The sequence below is a fragment of the Otolemur garnettii genome, unplaced genomic scaffold (assembly GCF_000181295.1).
Source record: "Otolemur garnettii isolate 467f Iridium unplaced genomic scaffold, OtoGar3 scaffold00020, whole genome shotgun sequence".
In the NCBI taxonomy this organism is placed as follows: domain Eukaryota; kingdom Metazoa; phylum Chordata; class Mammalia; order Primates; family Galagidae; genus Otolemur; species Otolemur garnettii.
The window spans coordinates 4116169-4133828 of record NW_003852415.1 but is presented as its reverse complement, the minus strand read 5'-3'; the positions used below and the strand labels follow the sequence as shown (position 1 = coordinate 4133828).

The following is a 17660-nucleotide window of genomic DNA, read 5'->3' as shown; positions in this document are numbered from 1 at the left end:
CCTAGCCGCTTGAGCTATAGGCGCCAAGCCAACAACCAAATTTTTAAAAAGCACTTTCATATTTCTGGTGCCCTAAGTTGCTCCAGGCATATCTTGTATTTTCTTTTCCCAGATTTGGAATTAACCAGTTCTCCAGAAAGTTCTGGTATTTTTTTTTTTTTTTAATTTGGGAATGGTATTTAGAAACTGTGGTCTGGGAAATAGGTGTGTTTATTACTACACAAATATCACTGTTTCTCACCTCTCAGTGGATAGAGCTATCTGTGTATGCACACACATATTTTTCTTTTTTTTTTTTTTAGGCTAGGAAAGCAACTTTTTTTAAGAGACATGGTCTAGCTCTGTCACCCAGGCTGCAATGTAGTGGCCCAGTCATAGCTTACTTGTAACCTGTAGTTCCTGGAATCAAGTGATCCCCTTGCTTTAGCCTCCTGAGCAGCTGGGACTACAGGGGCATGCCATCACACCCAGCTAATTTTTAAAATTTTTTGTGGAGCCAGGATCTTGCTGTGTTGTCCTGGCTGGTCTTGAATTCCTGGCCTCAAGTAGTCCTCCTGCCTCTGCCTGGTTAATAGTGAGTGAGAAAACGTGCCATTTTCACAGGCTCTTAGCTTCCATTTCTCAGAAATAAACAGTACATTATATCAAAACTCATAGGGAATTCCTTCAAACTAGAGAAACCAAAATTTATAAAAGATTGTACCAGATTTCAGGCATAAATAAAAACAAAAAAAAACTGCTGCTATAATCTGATTATTTAAGTCAATCACAGGACTTAAGATATATACGAGGGTGGTGGGTTCAAACCCAGCCCCAGCCAAACTGCAACAAAAAAGTAGCTGGGCGTTGTAACAGGTGCCATTAGTCTCAGCTACTCAGGAGGCTGAGGCAAGAGAATGGCCCTAGCCCAGGAGTTGGAGGTTTCTGTGAGCAACAAAGTGAGACTCTTGTCTCTAAAAAAATAAAAAGAAAGAAAGAAAAAAAAAAACCATAGGAGATATAAAGAAAAACCCATACATTGGCCCATGTGCTGGTGCAGACTTGGAACGGATAAAGCCCTTGAAACCTGTGGAGAGACTGGTTTTCAGCCCTTAAAGAATTAAAAACCTGGGTCGTGTCTGTGGATCAAGGATTGGGGCACTGGCCCCATATACCAGAGGTGGCGAGTTCAAACCCAGCCCCAGCTAAAAACTGCAAAAAAAAAAAAAAAGAATTAAAAACCTTACTGGAAGGAGTACTAGTCATCACCAGAGTTAGCTTAGCTATTCCCTGTCTCCTCCCACTAGTAGTCAGGGCTATACGTTGGATACTTGGGATAGATGACAAAAAAAAAAAAATGAATGAACCTCATCACATGTGTTCTATATGAAATCCTGCTGACTCCTACATGAACAAGCTGATATTGAGATCCCAAATTAAAATATATATTGGAGTCTCAAAGGGGGGAGTGAGAGAGGAGACCCACAAAAAGTAAGGTCTAAGTCTGAGAGAACAGGTCTTCTCAAGGAGAGCCCAAGGACATGGCTGCAAGGTCCTCCCTGTGGTGATGCAGCTCTTAGGAATTTGTAGAAACTTAGTTTTCTGGGATGCTTGATTCCACGTCTGTAAAAGCCTTCGTAAAAGCTACTTCTCCAGCTTGATTTAAACTGACCAATGAGAAGGGTACCCATGGGCTGGAACTTTTTGACTGACAATAAAAAGGAGAAGACTGAGCCAGTCGGAGGCCATTTTGGGACTCTGGTCCACTCGTCGCTCTACCAGCTGGAATAAAGCCCTTCCTTTAAAAAAAAAAAAAAGATATAATTATTAGTGATTGTAGCATTTTGAAATTTGTATAACTAAACCTTCCCCCTCCAGTTTCTTATCTTGCTATGCTTATGATTTGGCAGGGTTGCCTGATTCTGAGCGATGAACTGAACCATGCATCACTAGTTCTGGGAGCCAGACTGTCGGGAGCAACCATTCGAATCTTCAAACATAACAGTGAGTTTGACTTTGCGTTGGAAATTGCTACTGGCCTTGGTGTGTACTATTCTTTGGGTCAGCGGTGGTGGTGACATTAGTTCTATTAACAGTTGAAAATGCAAGTGAAACTGAAGTAGCAACATTTAAAATGTTCTTCTGATCCAGTTTTTAAAAAGTTATTCTTTTCCTCATTGGAATAAAAATAGAAGTCAAAGGAAACCTTTTATATGAATATAGTACTCCTTTTATTGGACTTTCACAATTTCCATCCTGTTTCCTTATTTACAAATCTCTTCTTCAAACACATTTAGTAGATGCCTACAGTGTATCTTACTGTAACACTAGCAGCATTTGGATGAGTAAATTAGGCTCCCTGATCTCAAGGATCTCTGACAGGTCAGTGAAGAGACTTAATAGCACAACCAGAACTTACAGTACAACAAAAAGATGCAGAAATACTGATATGAACAGATGCCCTGAGAACACAGAGATGGGTGGCACAAAACCTAATCCTTTTCTTCCTAAATAGTAATATCTATGTGTATTTTTAAATTGATTATTTACAATAAAAATGCATAACTTTCATAGTTACAATACACATAGGGACACGTGTACACCTACAGACCAAAGTCTAGAAGAATGTATACCAGGACGTTAGTTTGTACCTCTGGATGGAAGGATTGTAGGTGGTTACCTTTTTCTTTGTCTTGTCCTAAAATGTTTTATAATGAGAATGGTACAAACAGTATTTTGTTTTATGTAAATGAGATCTTACTAAACATCACTGAGTAATCTGTAATTTTCTTTCTTTTTTTTTTTTTTTGCAGTTTTTGGCCAGGGCTGGGTTTGAACCTGCCACCTCTGGTGAATGGGGCCAGTGCCCTACCCTTTTGAGCCACAGGCACCGCCCTCTGTAATTTTCTTTTTACACTATATTGTGAACATTATTTGTCAGTATCTGTGACTGTATTTCCTCCTTTATGTCACGATGGCCATCAGCGTTTGAATGTGCCATAATTTGTTAATCAGTCCCTCAGTTGGACAAGATTTCTGATTTTTTAACCAAAAACATCACAACACTCACATTTTTAGTACAATTATCTGATCAGTACCTTAGAATAAATTTTTAACAGTTAAAAGGTGTAAATTTTTAATACTTTTCCAAATTACTGGTAAGCATTGTATAAATTTTTGCTGAAAATGTGACTGTTTGTACTCATTGGTCAACATGGGCTATCATGACTCATTTAAAATCTTTCTGAATTTAATAAGTAAATAACATGTTAATTTTTATTTCCTTGATTATTAGTTGTAGAATAGCTTTTTATGTTAATTTGTATTTCTTTATAAATTAGACATTTTCAAATTGGTTCTCTTTTTGGTGATAAGAACCCTATTATTTTATTTTATTTTTTTAATTTCAGGTTAATGTGAAGGTGCAGACAACCAGGTGACAATATTTGAATTTGTTAGGTAGAGTCCCTTTTTTAGTTGTGTCCCAAACCCAAAAGGTGTGCCGTATTACCCCTATGTTATGCCCATTAAGTGGAAGCACCCCAAATCCTACTCCAGTCCCTCATTTCCCCTCTAGCCAACTTGAATTGAAATGAGTTTTTCTATGTGGGCATGAATTATATTGTCTACTGAGGAGCCCTTTTATTAATTATCCTTTATTTTATGTTATGCTACTTTTTATTTATTTTTGACTTGGTTTTAGTGTCTTGCTATTTAGTCTCATTAAAATGTTTATGTTATCACACTTGTGGTGTTATGACTTTTGGATTTTACCTAATGCTGTCCCCATTCTGAGATCGTAAGATTATTCTCTTACATTTTCTTCTGGTAGTTTTTGTGGTATATTTTTTATTTAAATTTATATGAAATTCAGGGGGCACATTATGGGAGAGAGACTGAATTATTTTTCTTTAGTAGACAATATGGTTAAACATTCTGCTATAGATATTTCTTTTTGTCTAAATTTTTGAATAAATACTTATTTTTCTCCTTTCTATATACATGGGTCACTACAAAAGTTTTTTTTTTTTTTTTTTGAGACAGAGCCTCAAGCTATCCCCCTGGGTAGAGTACTGTGGCATCACAGCTCACAGCAACCTCCAACTCCTGGGCTCAGGCAAGTCTCTTGCCTCAGCCTCCCAAGGAGCTGGGACCACAGGCACCCACCACAATGCCCGGCTATTTTTTGGTTGCAGCTGTCATTACTGTTCTTGGCGGACCTGGGCTGGATTTGAACCCGCCACCTTAGGTGTATGTGGCTGGCGCCTTAGCCATTTGAGCCACAGGCGCCGAGCCACTACAAAAGTTTTGAGACAGTCTGTGTTATGGTCCATTATTTCACTTCCAAGAAATAGTTCAACAGTGCCCTTGCTGATTCACCTGTGCAAGTTTCAACTTGCTTGGCTTAATCATGTTGCTGGGAGGGCTGGACTTGTTTTTGGATTTTATGTTTCTTGATTTTTGTGTATCTCAAAACTTTCATAATGACCCATGTATAAACATAGGAGTCTAAAATAATGAGTACATTTTTATTTGTCTCCTGCTGGTTGCCCCATGTTGCTCTCTGCAGGACTAAAGGCCTTGGACCAGGAGGGGTTAGTTCTATGCAGAGTGTCTCTTATCTCTTGACTAGGTAGTATGCAGATTATTTTGTTACAAATAACTGAATATGTAAGCATCCACAACTCTGGCTGTATTATTTGTGTTTGTGTTAGGTGTTTTTATTACCATTTCTCTTTTCTGTGAATGTCTGGGTAAAGAGCAAAATCATGTAGTTTTATAATTCCTTTGTCCAGTGATGAGCAAGAAAGAATACAAAGTCAGAGTTTTTGATAGGGTGTCTTCCCTCCCCAGACTTAGTGTTGCTTAAATTTTGAGGGGTTTTTTTAAGGACTTAATTTCAGAGCAGATATTTTAAGTATTAAGTCTGTAGTTGTGGCAACAATGGTTTTCAAAGCATTTGTCTTTAACAGGGAGAGTGTGACCCTCATTAATGGCAATACCAGCCAGATTGTTTCCTATGCCCATTAACCACCTTTAGGACCAACAGAGCCGCAAGAACTTGGTCATGTATAGGCAACTGATGTAGTCAAACATGGAATAATCTCAACTGATCTCCAAGCTTGCTTAACACATGGACTCATGGGCCAGGCGTGGTGGCTAATGCCTGTAATTTTTGCACTCTAGGAGGCCACAGGTAGATCTCCCGAGCTCAGGAGTTTGAGACCAACCTGAGCAAGAGCCAGGACCTATCTCTAAAAATAGCTGGGCGTTGTGGTAGGCACCTGTAGTCCCAGCTACTTGGGAGGCTGAGCCAGGAGGATTTCTTGAACCCAAGAGTTTGAAATTGTTAGGAGCTATGACACCATGGCACTATACTGAGGGTAGCAAAGACTCTGTCTCAAAAAAAAAAAAACACAAGAAATACCACATGGACTCACAGTTTCCCCAGCGTGGTGTATTTTTAGTCTAGGGCTCTCTAGCAAGCATTTATTGAGTACATCCTAGCTGAAAGGACATGGAGCATACACTTGGAAGTTCCCCTCCCGCCCCCGAATTTGTTTTTTAGGAAGTATATGTGTCTGCGGTTATTTATTCACACTCTTTTTGCTCCGTTGCCTTTTTTTTTTTTTTTGGTGTTTTGGCAGGGCAGGGCTTGAACCTGCCACCCCCAGTATATGGGGCCGGTGCCCTACTCGTTGAGCCACAGGTGCCTCCCTGCTTCATCGTCTTTATGCATTTATTTCTGAGTGACTCACTAGGTTAAGAGATACAGTTTGATTCTATGAGCACAAACCTGTGAACCAGATCAGTCACTACAGTCATTTAGTTAAGTTTTGATGGTTTTGAATGTTTGTTACATTTGGAGTTTAATTCAGGGTGGCAATAATTCACCCATTTCCCTGTTTTTTTTTCTACCTAACTCTAAGTATGTTAATGTTCTTTGCTGTCTGAGATACACTTCCTGAATAAGGAATGTATATTTGCATTTCTGGAATACATTTAGGAAAGAGGAAGATGCTTTGTGACTTTGGTTTTGTGTGTGTGTGTGTGCTTTAGATATGCAAAGCCTAGAGAAGCTATTGAAAGATGCCATTGTTTATGGTCAGCCTCGGACACGAAGGCCCTGGAAGAAAATTCTAATCCTCGTGGAAGGGATATATAGGTAATCCTGCTTTATTATTCTCACCTTTGTGACTTGGGCCCGTGAAGGAACTCAAGTCTAGCCCCCACTGGTAACTAAGGAGACTGTGACTTGTTAAAATACCTGACACAGTCAGTTCTAGAACAGAAGGCTTTTTGTCTGACTTCGTTTTTTATTCTTTGTGTTACTACATGGCCTCCAAATTCCCCCTTCTGTTTGGGTCTTTTTTTTTTTTCCTACTGTTTGTAGAGGGAACTTAAATATACAAGCAAGAATTGAAATATGTATTATAATATGTCAAAATAAAGTATACAATTTAATTTTAAGAAGTACTTTTTTTAAAAATTTTTTTAGAAACAGTCTCACTTTGTTGCCCTTGGTAGAGTGCCATGGCATCACAGCTCACAGCAACCTCCAGCTCTTGGGCTTAGGCAGTTCTCTTGCCTCAGCTTCCTGAGTAGCTGGGACTACAGGCGCCTGCCATAAACCTGGCTATTTTTTTGTTGCAATTTGGCCCAGGCTGGGTTCAAACCTGCCACCCTCGGTATATGGGGCCATTGCCCTACTCACTGAGCCACAGGCGCCACCCAAGAAATACTTTATTTTGGTTAACTTTTGTAGCTCTTACGCTTATTCTTGCTTTCTAATGTTTTTTGTTCTTTTGTATAATTTTAATTGCATGTGCAGTGTGATGCAAAGTCTAATGATGCCTGGCATTACAAATTTTATAAGAATCTGCTGTGACTTTAATTCTTTCTTTCATGAATTAAGATCACTTATGTTCTAGTGCTTATTTTAAAAACTCTGATCTCCTTTTCCCTAGTCTTCCTCCTAGCCATAGCATAATCTAACTTTGTTAGTTTAAAACCCCAGGTAGAGGGCATGGTGGCTCACACCTGTAATCCTAGCACTCTGGGAAGCCAAGGAGTGTGGCTCTATGGAGCTCAGGCATTTGAGACTAAGCTGAGGAAGATAGAGACCCTGCTTCTACTACAAATAGAAAAAGTAGGCAGGTGTTGTGGCGGGCACCTGTAGTCCCAGGTACTTGGGAGGGTGAGGCAAGAGAATCTCTTGAGCTCAAGAGTTTGAGGTGGCTATGAGCTCTGATAATGCCACAGCACTCTACCCAGGGCCACAGAGTGATCTCAAATAAATAAATAAATAAAAAGAGTTGCCAGACCATTTAAAAAGCAATAAATTCAAAATCTTAATAATGAAGTACCCAGCTTCTAATTTTGAGAATTAAAAAATCTCAGTGTATGTCCTTTTTCTCCTGTTTTACCAGCATGGAGGGATCTATTGTTCGCCTTCCTGAAGTGATTGCCCTCAAGAAGAAGTATAAGGCCTACTTGTATCTGGATGAGGCTCACAGCATTGGGGCCTTGGGCCCTACAGGTCGAGGTGTGGTGGAGTACTTTGGCCTGGATCCTGAGGATGTGGATGTTATGATGGGAACATTCACAAAGAGCTTTGGTGCTTCTGGAGGATACATTGGAGGCAAGAAGGTAAATGGACCTTGAGAATGAGCACTTACAGTTAAAGATACCTGCTACTAGACTTGACAACTCATGCTTAGCAGCTGGGGTCCTGAACTAGGATGTGGAGATCTTGAATTTGACTGTGGCTTAGGCTCATAGTGTCAGCAGGTTTCACACTTCAGCTGCCTAGAGAGTGACTCTGATGTCGCCTCACTGAACTAAAGCCTGGTTCTGTTCATTGTGTGTTGTTTTCTTATTTGTGCTTCTTTCTAAACTACACGCTGGTCTGCGATATAGAATACCCTCTGTGTGAAAGAACACACAGTGGTGCTTCCTCTTTGCCACAGTCTTCTATTGGGTTTGCATTGTGTCTCAATTTCAAAAGTATCGGTGTTGTCATAGGAGCCAGTGGGAATAGAAGACCACTGGCCCTGCCCTTGGACTCAAACTCATCGTTGGTTAACATACAGTCAGGAAGAAAAAAAGATTTTGCTAACTTTGGGGTACTACAAAGGGTTGTCTTTTTCAATTTTAAAATTGTATAATGAATTCTGAAGCTGCTAAGAATTCATGTGGCACAGAGGAAATGGTGAGCCATAAAACCAGAGGCCTGGGTTTGAATGTCTTTGTTTACTTGTGAAAACATAGGGAAACCTTCCAGTTTTCTTATCAGTAAAATAGAGGTAAATATGACTAGCTTGGAAGACTGTAGTAAGGATTTAGAAAGTAATGTATATCCAAGCTGCAACTCGGAGACACCTTGAAAGCACGTCAGGGAAAGAACCCAGTCACAAAAGGTCACATATTCTGTTCTTTATACCAAGAATAGGCATAGAAACAGAAAGTATCTTAGTAGATGCCAGGGACTGAGGGGATGAGGAAATGGGAAGTAACACCAGTGAGTGCAAGGTTTCTCTTTAGGGTGATGAAAATGTTCTAAAATTAGATAGTGGTGAAAGTTGCACAATTCTGAATATACTAAAAGCCATTGAATTGTACACTTTAAAGAGGTGAGTAGTGTGGTATGTGGCTTATGTCTCAATGAAGCTATTGTTTTTTAAAACTGCAACATTAAGGAAAAAGTGATATATGTCAAGTATTTATGTGTGGCCCCATAAGTACGTGCTCAGAAATAGTCTTTACTTTAAAATTCAACACTGGGAGTATTACAGAATGGTCAATCTCTTAATAATTGATTGCCTTTTAGGGAAAACCCATTTTTTTTTAACTTCCTGATTTTTTTTTAAAATTAAATCTTAGCTGTGTATGTTAATGCAGTCACCGGGTACAGTGTGGTGTTTTTCATATACAGTTTGAAATACTCTCATCAAACTGGTTAACGTAGCCTTCATGTCATTTTCTTAGTTATTAAGACATTCATACTCTGCTTTTAGAAAGATTCACTTGTACCCTTGTAAGATAAATCATAGAAGTGACCCCACCCCCTACCCTCCCTCCAGGAAAACCCATTTTTAATGTGTTTTAATCAGGTTTAATAGATTCTTTTTTTTTTTTTTTTTTGAGGCTGGGTCTCACTATGTTGCCCTCAGTAGAGTGCCGTGGTGTGGCAGCTCACAGCAACTTCAAACTCTTGGCCTTAAGCGATTCTCTTGCCTCAGACTCCCAAGTAGCTGGGACTACAGGCACCTGCCACAATGCCCAGCTATTTTTTGTTGTAGTTGTCATTGTTGAGCAGGCCTGGGCTGAATTCAAACCTACCAGCCACGGTGTATGTATGTGGCCGATGCCCTAACCACTGAGTTATGGGCACCAAGCCTGGTTTGATAGATTCTTGTCTCACATTTTACCTTTTTGTTAATGGGACCAGGCTCACTTTGGAGAGTGAATTGCTTTTTGGCAAGATGTGTTGTGGTGACCCAAAGGATAGAAAAATAATATTATGGGAGATCATTTAAGTATAATATATTTATGCTTCTGGGTTTTTTTTTTTCTTGGCTTTGGTTTATTTTGTTTGTGGGTACAATTTTTAGTATCTTTGAGGCGAAACTTTTATAGCCACATTTTGTGTTTTTTTATTTGCTTCTGGTACATGTGCTTCTTATGTACACATTTAAAGATGTAATGAAGTTAATAGGTGTCAAAAATAAGGATATACAATTATGAATAATTATTTTTGAAATGCTTGTAATGACAAGACAGATTTTACTCTTTCAGTGAGGTGGCATTAGAATTTTCTGGCACATTTATGTCATTTTATAAATCTCTGTGTATCTGGTGGAAATTCGTATATCCTTAAAATTGATGTTAGAGCACTGTTTATTATTTAGGAATGTAAGGATGGGCTTTGCAGGTGTAGGGTGAGATACAAGTGACATTTTCTGTGATACTTAGAAGTAAACCACTGTATCTGAAAAGCAGTCCGGACACTTTAATTCAACTTTGTACATTTATTTGTAACAGTAAATTATGTATTTTCCAAATCCAGAGGTATTCTTTAAAACTCGTTTTCTGCCCATGTTGTCACATGTTTAAGAAACCAAACAAAATCTAAGGACTTTGCCATACCATCTTGGTTGACCCTACATCTCAGATTAGTGTTCCTGTTCCAGTACTATTTATTTAAGGCAGGAGTCCACTAGCACCTACAAGGAAAGTGCTGATGTGATGTTGCCAGTGAGTTCAAGAATTGCATCTAATTATCTACCTTGGAACACCCCAGGAGCTGGTAGACTATCTGCGAACACATTCCCACAGTGCAGTGTATGCCACGTCACTGTCGCCACCCGTAGTGGAGCAGATCATCACATCTATGAAGTGCATCATGGGGCAGGATGGCACCAGCCTTGGTGAGTCTTTGTGTTCTTGAAACATTTCCTAGGCCCACTTAGCAGCCAAGCGTGCTGCTTTTCTTGAGCTTTTTTCCTAAAAGAGTCAGGTTTACTAACGGAGAGCTGGCTGGCATGCAAGGCCTTAGTCTCCATGGACACATTTGCCAGTGTTTAGGTGCACATTCCACGAGAGCTAGATTGGCTCACTTCTGTGGAATTTTCTGACTTAGAGATGGCAAGGCTTTACTCTTACTATCCTAACATACTCTCTTAACTTTTAGGTAACATGCCCATGGGAGTCTTGAATTGCATAATTTTATGTGAAGATGTAAATCACTCTGTAGTGATGTTTCATTAGCAGCATATGTAAGAGCTGCTGTTTCCATGAATTAATATATTTAATGTCTTTCTAAAGACATTAACATATAGTAGGTAATAGAGGACATTTAACATATAGTAGGTAATAGAGGACTTCCTGAATCTGTTTGTTTTGTCTTTGGTATCCAAACTGGATGTCTTAACTTAAACATGCTAATATGAACAAAAAAGTGCGATTGTTCACTTTCTGGTATTTGACTTTTATTTCTATCACCAGAGGGCACTGTTGACTGCAGAGCAGTTATTCTAAAATGAGTGTTTCTTCTTTTCACTTGAAAAAATATTTCCATCTAGTATGTCACATACAGTAATTTCACTTGTCTTTTAACGCTTCTGAAGTCAGTTTGGCTCTTGTAAAAGCTTTCACATTATCAGTCTTACAGTCTCCACCTATATTTATATCATATTTTGTTGAAAGGTTGATGTGGCTGCATTGAATAAAGGGGTACATGTGATTTTGTTTTTAAGACTGTCTTCTTAATTCAGAATTTTAACATAATACAGTATTTTTTCTGATCTGTGATAGGTCCTTGTTATCTCTAATGAGAGATTTTTGGCAATAATGAAGTGTAGTCATTTACAGTTTTGTGAACTGATGCCTAGAAGAAGAAGATATTTTGTTAATGTTGCAAACATAGCAGGAAGCCTGGTGAATAGGGCCCTGTTCACAATTGCTAGGACTGGCTGGGTGTGGTGGCTCATGCCTGTAATCCTAGCACTCTGGGAGGCCAAGGTGGGTGGATTGCCCGAGCTCATAGGTTGGAGACCAGCCTGAGCAAAAGCGAGACCCCTGTCTCTAAAAAATAGCCAGGCATTGTGGCAGGCATCTTTAATCCCAGCTACTTGGGAGGCTGAGACAAGAGAATCACTTGAGCCCAAGAGTTTGAGGTTGCTGTGAGCTATGATACTATGGCATTCTACCAGGAGTGACAAAGTGAGACTCCGTCTCAAAAAAAAAATTGCTAGGTCTTTATCTCTTCTCCTTCCAATTCAGTGTTACTGGAAATAGTGTTCTTTAATCTAAGATATGTATATTACATGTAGCTAGCATTCATCTAGTTACTTTACACAGGTGTTTTTATCTTACTGATTCAGCGCACGCATTTAGGTGACTAAGAAATGGCAAACAACAGCTATCAAAGTGAGTGTAGGATAACTTCTTTGCCCTATTCTAGAGTATAGATCCGTATGTGTTACCTCAGGTAAATGACTTATCGGTACTAAGTGATGAAATCTGGGCCTTGCCCGTGGTGAAAAATGGAAATACAGTGATTGGATGTAGGCTGTGGGTCAGCCCCAGTTTTCCAGTGTTTTTCCTCTCTAGCCACCCCTCAAGCTGCATGGCGTCACACAACAGCCGTCTTATTATGCTCACAGATTCTGAGAGTCAGGAATTGGGTCAGGGCACAGCTCCTCAGTGTCTGGGGCTAGCTCGCTGGGATGGTTGGGGGGTGGGATCATCCGGAGGCTTCTTCATTCACATGTCACCTGAGATGGAGTGACGTGGAGGCCACGCTAAGCCGAGGCTGTTAACCAGAGCACCTTCATGTGCCCTTTCCTTGTGATGTGGGCTCCTCATAATGTGGTGCCTGTGTCCCCACAAAGGACATTTTAGAGAGCACACATTCCGAAGGAACCTGGCAGGGCCAACCCAGATCAAAGGGGATGAGGAATTAGACTCTACCTCTCCAATGGGGGACGTATGTCAAAGAATTTTTGGCCATTTTAAAAACTGTGTTTCTACCAGCTTTTAAATAACATAATAACATAATTAGTATAACAATTAGCTATATTGTTTCTCTACCAAAACAGGTTAATGAAAATCAAACTGAAAGTAGAAATAAATACCATTTCTCACAAAATCTGCTATGTAAACTTAAATTTGGTTTGATTTCTTTTAGATTTGAGTATGTTACAGTAATGCTTATTTTTATGGCATTGTTAAATACATCTTTTTATTAATCCTTGTAGGAAAAAGATATAAACCAAGGCAGCTACCCTTTGCCTGTGCCTTAAGACAGTCTTTATGAAGGGGTATCTGAGCCCAGGTGCAGTGGCTCATGCCTGTAATCCTAGCACTCTGGGAGTCTAGGAGGGTGAATTGCTGGAGCTCAGGAGTTCAAGACCAGCATGAGCAAGAATGAGACTCCATCTCTACTAAAATTAGAAAAAGTAGCCAGATACTATGGCAGGCACCCATAGTCATAGCTACTCAGGAGGCTGAAGCAGGAGGATCGCTTGAGCCCAAGAGTTTGAGGTTCCTATGAGTTAGGCTCATGCCATGGCACTGCAGCCTGGGCAACAGAATGAGATTCTGTCTCCACAAAAAAAAAAAAAAAAAAAAGCATATCTTCAAGTAATTACCTGAATGTGATTTTTTTTTTTTGAGACGGAGCCTCAAGCTATCCCCCTGGGTAGAGTGCCATGGCATCACGCTCACAGCAACCTCCAACTCCTGGGCTCAAGCGAGTCTCCTGCCTCAGCCTCCCAAGTAGCTGGGACTACAGGCGCCCGCCACAACGCCTGGCCATTTTTTGGTTGCAGCCATCATTGTTGTTTTGGCAGGCCCGGGCTGGGGATTCGAACCCACCACCTTAGGTGTATGTGGCTGGCACTTTAGCCGCTTGAGCCACAGGCGCCAAGCCCTGAATGAGATTTTATAACAGAAATGCCCTGCCACAAGAAAAATTTAATCCCTTATGTTCAGGACACTGAATTTCATTAATTCCACAAACCATGAGGATCTCACCACACGTTAGACTCTGTGAATCAGAACTCATAGGAAATAGGCAGACAAGAAGACCATTTGAATCAAGTGTGTACTTGGGAAGTATTAGAGATGCAGAGAATAGTTGGTTGTTGTATTAACCCCAGACAGTACTATAGCATAGAAAAATTGAAGTTTTATTAATATTTGAGTGCTGTGTGCTAGGTGCTTTTTGAGGCACTCATGATTCATCACAGAATAAAACACCCCCAAATTCTTGCCTTATAGGGAAAGTGAATTATATAGTGTGCTAGAAAGTGGTAAATTCTGGGGTGGTCAAGGGGACATAAGTAGGGAAGGTGAGGAGTCAGAAGCACTGGGGACCTGGTTTGTAGTTTTGAATAAGGTGGTCATTGGGAAGGAAATTTTTTGCAAAATTCGTAGGAGGTGATGATATAGCCATGGGGAGAGAAGGCCCTGAGATGGAGGTGACTTGTGTTCAAGGACTAGCAAGGTGGCCTCTGTGGCCAGAGCATCATAGTACAAAGTAAAATGATTAAAGATGAGGCCCGTGAAGGAGGGTGATTGTGCAGAGGATGGAAGTTCTGGCAAGAGGCAGTCCTGTAAGGCTGTTAGGTTGACACGGACACACACTACTTCCCTTGCTCTGGGTAGTATTAAATTCAAATTCTTGAATAGTTTTTCTGTGGGCTGCTCAATTTTGGCAGGTTTGTGGCCTATTTCAGATAAGTTAAGAATTTTGTTGACCATTCAGATTTTATGAAAAGTGCAGGAAATAATGTACTCCCTACCCATTATTTTTATGTCAGTGTTTTACCCTATTCATCTCACTTTTTAAGAAGAAATGGAAAGGCATATAAAACTGTTTTGTTATCTTATCCTGATCCTGTTTCTCTTGCCTCTTCTGCAGAGATGATCACTGTTTTGAAATTCTCTTATACTGTGTTATAACAACTTGCAAAAATGCTTATGAGATTTAACCATCAAAATTCAAAACCCACTATCACAAATCTTTATCTTCATACCACTGACAGTGCGTTCAGTGTGTGTGAATCTGGGCAGGAGGCTGGAGAGTGCTCTGTAGTCGTAATTCAGCTCTTTCCCTGATACGACCCTGTCTCTTCTCGGGTTAAGCGTGTTGTACATAATCTCAGTCATCTTCCTCACATGACAAATGAAAATGTCCTGTGACGTGTAGAAAGGACCTGTGAAGAAAGTCAGTCTGAGCCTAAGGGGCCCAAAATAGGGAGATAAGTGAGTGCGTAAATGGGAAACAATGAATTTTACACTGTGCAGTGTCACTGAGTAAAGCATGCCATGTGCCCAGATTTTTAGGGGTAGTATTTTAGATGTTTTATAGCTTACAGAAATTCTTAGTGGATTGTTTTGTACATATTTAGTAGTGTTTGAGTGTATGGGAGTAAATTGTTTGCAGTTTTTGGATGAGCCAGGAACGTGTTTCAATTTTTCCTTTTTTTTTGGCCGGGGCTGGGTTTAAACCCACCACCTCTGGTATATGGGGCCGGTGCCCTCCTTGAGCCACAGGCACCGCCCTTTTTTTTTTAAGAGACAATCTCATTTTGTCACCCTTTGTAGAGTACCATGGGGTCATAGCTCACAACAACCTCAAACTCTTGGGCTCAAGTGATCCTTTTGCCTCAGGATCCCAACTAGCTGGGACTATAGGCGCCCTCCACAATGCCTGGCTAATTTTAGAGACGGGGTCTTGCTGCGGCTCAGACTGGTCTCAAACCTGTGAGCTTTGGCAATCTATTCACCTTGGCCTCCCAAGTACTGGGATTACAGGGGTGAGCTGCTGTGCCCTGCCAATTTTTCTTATTTTTAATAATACAATGTAGGTTTTGCTACTTGAAAATTACACACTGGGCTTGGCGCCTGTAGCTCAGTGGGTAAGGAGCCAGCCACATACACCAGAGTTGGTGGGTTCGAATCCAGCCTGGGCCTGCCAAACAACAATGACAACTACAACCAAAAAATAGCTGGGCATTGTGGTGGGCGCCTATAATCACAGCTACTTGGGGAGCTGAGGCAGAATCGCTTAAGCCCAGGAGTTGGAGGTTGCTGTGAGCTGTGATGCCAGGGCACTCTACCCAGGGCAACAGCTTGAGGCTCTGTCTCAAAAAAAGAAAAAGAAAATTACATACTGACACACTGTTGGGAGCAGACAGTTCCAGTAATGAGGACTGTCTGTATTGTGAGGGCTGTTTTTGTTTGTTTTTTTAAGACAAGCATGAAACAGAGTTTATTGAAGAAGAAAAGAGGCTTACAGAGTAAGAAAGCTTACAGAGCTGGCTACATTCACCATAGACAGTGAACAGGCCTCCATTGCCAGGACAGGTGGCAAAGATACCTGTATTGTATTTTTAAATGTTATGTACATTAGCCATATTGTGCAAATCTTACTGCAACTTTATTTGCTTAAAGTTGCACAGGTGTCTGTCTGAGCTATCCCTGTTGAGTGTGAGGTTTTCATTCAGTTTGCTTTCACCATTGTGTATGACCTTCTACATCAGCGGTTCTCAACTTGTGGGTCGAGACCCACAGGAACTGTATTAAAGGCTCACAGCATTAGGAAGGTTGAGAACCACTGTTGTACATAGTGGCACCCTAACTTTTTTTGTTCATTACTCTGTTTAGGTTATTGACTATTTCTAGCTGTTACATAATATTGTAGCACCAATCTTTGTGCATGTCACTTTTGCAGGTACGTGTGAGGTTTTGTGTGTTTTTTTTGTTTGTTTGTTTTTTTAGGGCATTTGAGGTCAGACAATGAAGTTTGTGAACTCATCCTAGAAAAAGTGCTACATATCTCATTGCTAATATCACTGTGGTCACCTTTGAGGCCATCTGGTGACCATAGCGATATTCAGCAATGAGATATCCGTAGCACTTTTTCTAGAATAAATTCATGAACTCAATTATCTGACCTTGTATATACCTTGTGGTGATATTGTTGGACATCTTTAAAGGTTACTAAGGGCAGCACCTGTGGCTCAAAGGAGTAGGCCACTGGTCCCATATGCTGGAGGTGGTGGGTTCAAACCCAGCCCCGGCCAAAAACTGCAAAAATTAAATAAATAAATAAATAAAAACATTTAAAAAGAAAAAAGGTTACTAAATTCTTTCCAAAGTACTTCTACCAGTTCACTCTCCCATTACATACTTTTTTTTTGATAGAGTCTTACTCTGTCACCCTGAGTAGAGTGCTATGTTATCATAGCTCACAGCAACCTCAAACTCTTGGGCTTGAGCAATCCTCTTGCCTCAGCATCCTGAGATACTTGGGGACTATAGGCTGGGACTATAGGCATCTGCCATGATGCCCAGCTAGTTTTTCTACTTTTACATAGACGAGTCTCACTCTTGCTCAGGCTGGTTTTGAACTCCCGAGCTCAAGCCTCCCAGAGTGCTAGTATTACAGGTGTGAGTCAGCACCAGCAGATATTATCTTCAGTTTATAAGTCAACAGATTGCTTTGAAAAGTCTGAAGGTAACTAGCCACTAGAAGAATTAAAGATAGTAATATCACAAACATTTGTGGGCAGTTGGGTGATTGGTGGAGGAAACTCAGAAAGTATTTTAATAGAAGCACAAAGCCTCACACAAACACCATCTAGGGTTGACAGAATCAGAAGCAGAGCTCTTGCTATATTATTCAACACTGTGGTTCTAACTGCCAGTAAAGCCCAAAACGGAACCTGGCGCTACTTTCTGAGAATGGGAATGGCGGCAGCTGGGGGAATATTTTAATAATCTCTACTGTTAGAATTTTGTTTTACCATGTGAATATATTACTTTTACTATTAAAGCTTTTATTATTAGATTCCAGAGTACATTAGGCACCTGATATTGAAAGTAAAATACACAAGGCTTAAAAAATACACAAGTAGTATGTGGTTGACTGCTATTCAGTGTTTTCATCTTTTTTGTGGGAAGACATGGTTCTCTTTGGTTAGCATGCAAGAGCAGATGAGATCCACGGCCTACCCCACTGGGTAAGCAGGCACTCCTTTCCCCTTCCTCCCAACCTTTTCCACATTTCCCCTCCAGTTCCGATCCTTTTCCCAAGAAAGAGAGGGACATATGACTAGGTTAACAAATGGATATTGAGGCTCGGCGCCTGTGGCTCAAGTGGCTAGGGC

The 17660-nt window shown here is 40.4% G+C and overlaps 1 protein-coding gene across 1 annotated transcript in view; it reads left to right on the top strand.

Moving 5' to 3' along the window:
* SPTLC2 (serine palmitoyltransferase long chain base subunit 2) overlaps window positions 1-17660 on the top strand; it is a 126936-nt gene that overhangs the window by 72173 nt on the left and 37103 nt on the right. Inside the window, exons 6-9 of the mRNA XM_023511491.1 lie at window positions 1890-1983; window positions 6040-6145; window positions 7410-7629; window positions 10283-10409. Coding sequence (XP_023367259.1) covers window positions 1890-1983; window positions 6040-6145; window positions 7410-7629; window positions 10283-10409 — 547 coding nt within the window. The remainder of the gene's footprint in view (window positions 1-1889; window positions 1984-6039; window positions 6146-7409; window positions 7630-10282; window positions 10410-17660) is intronic.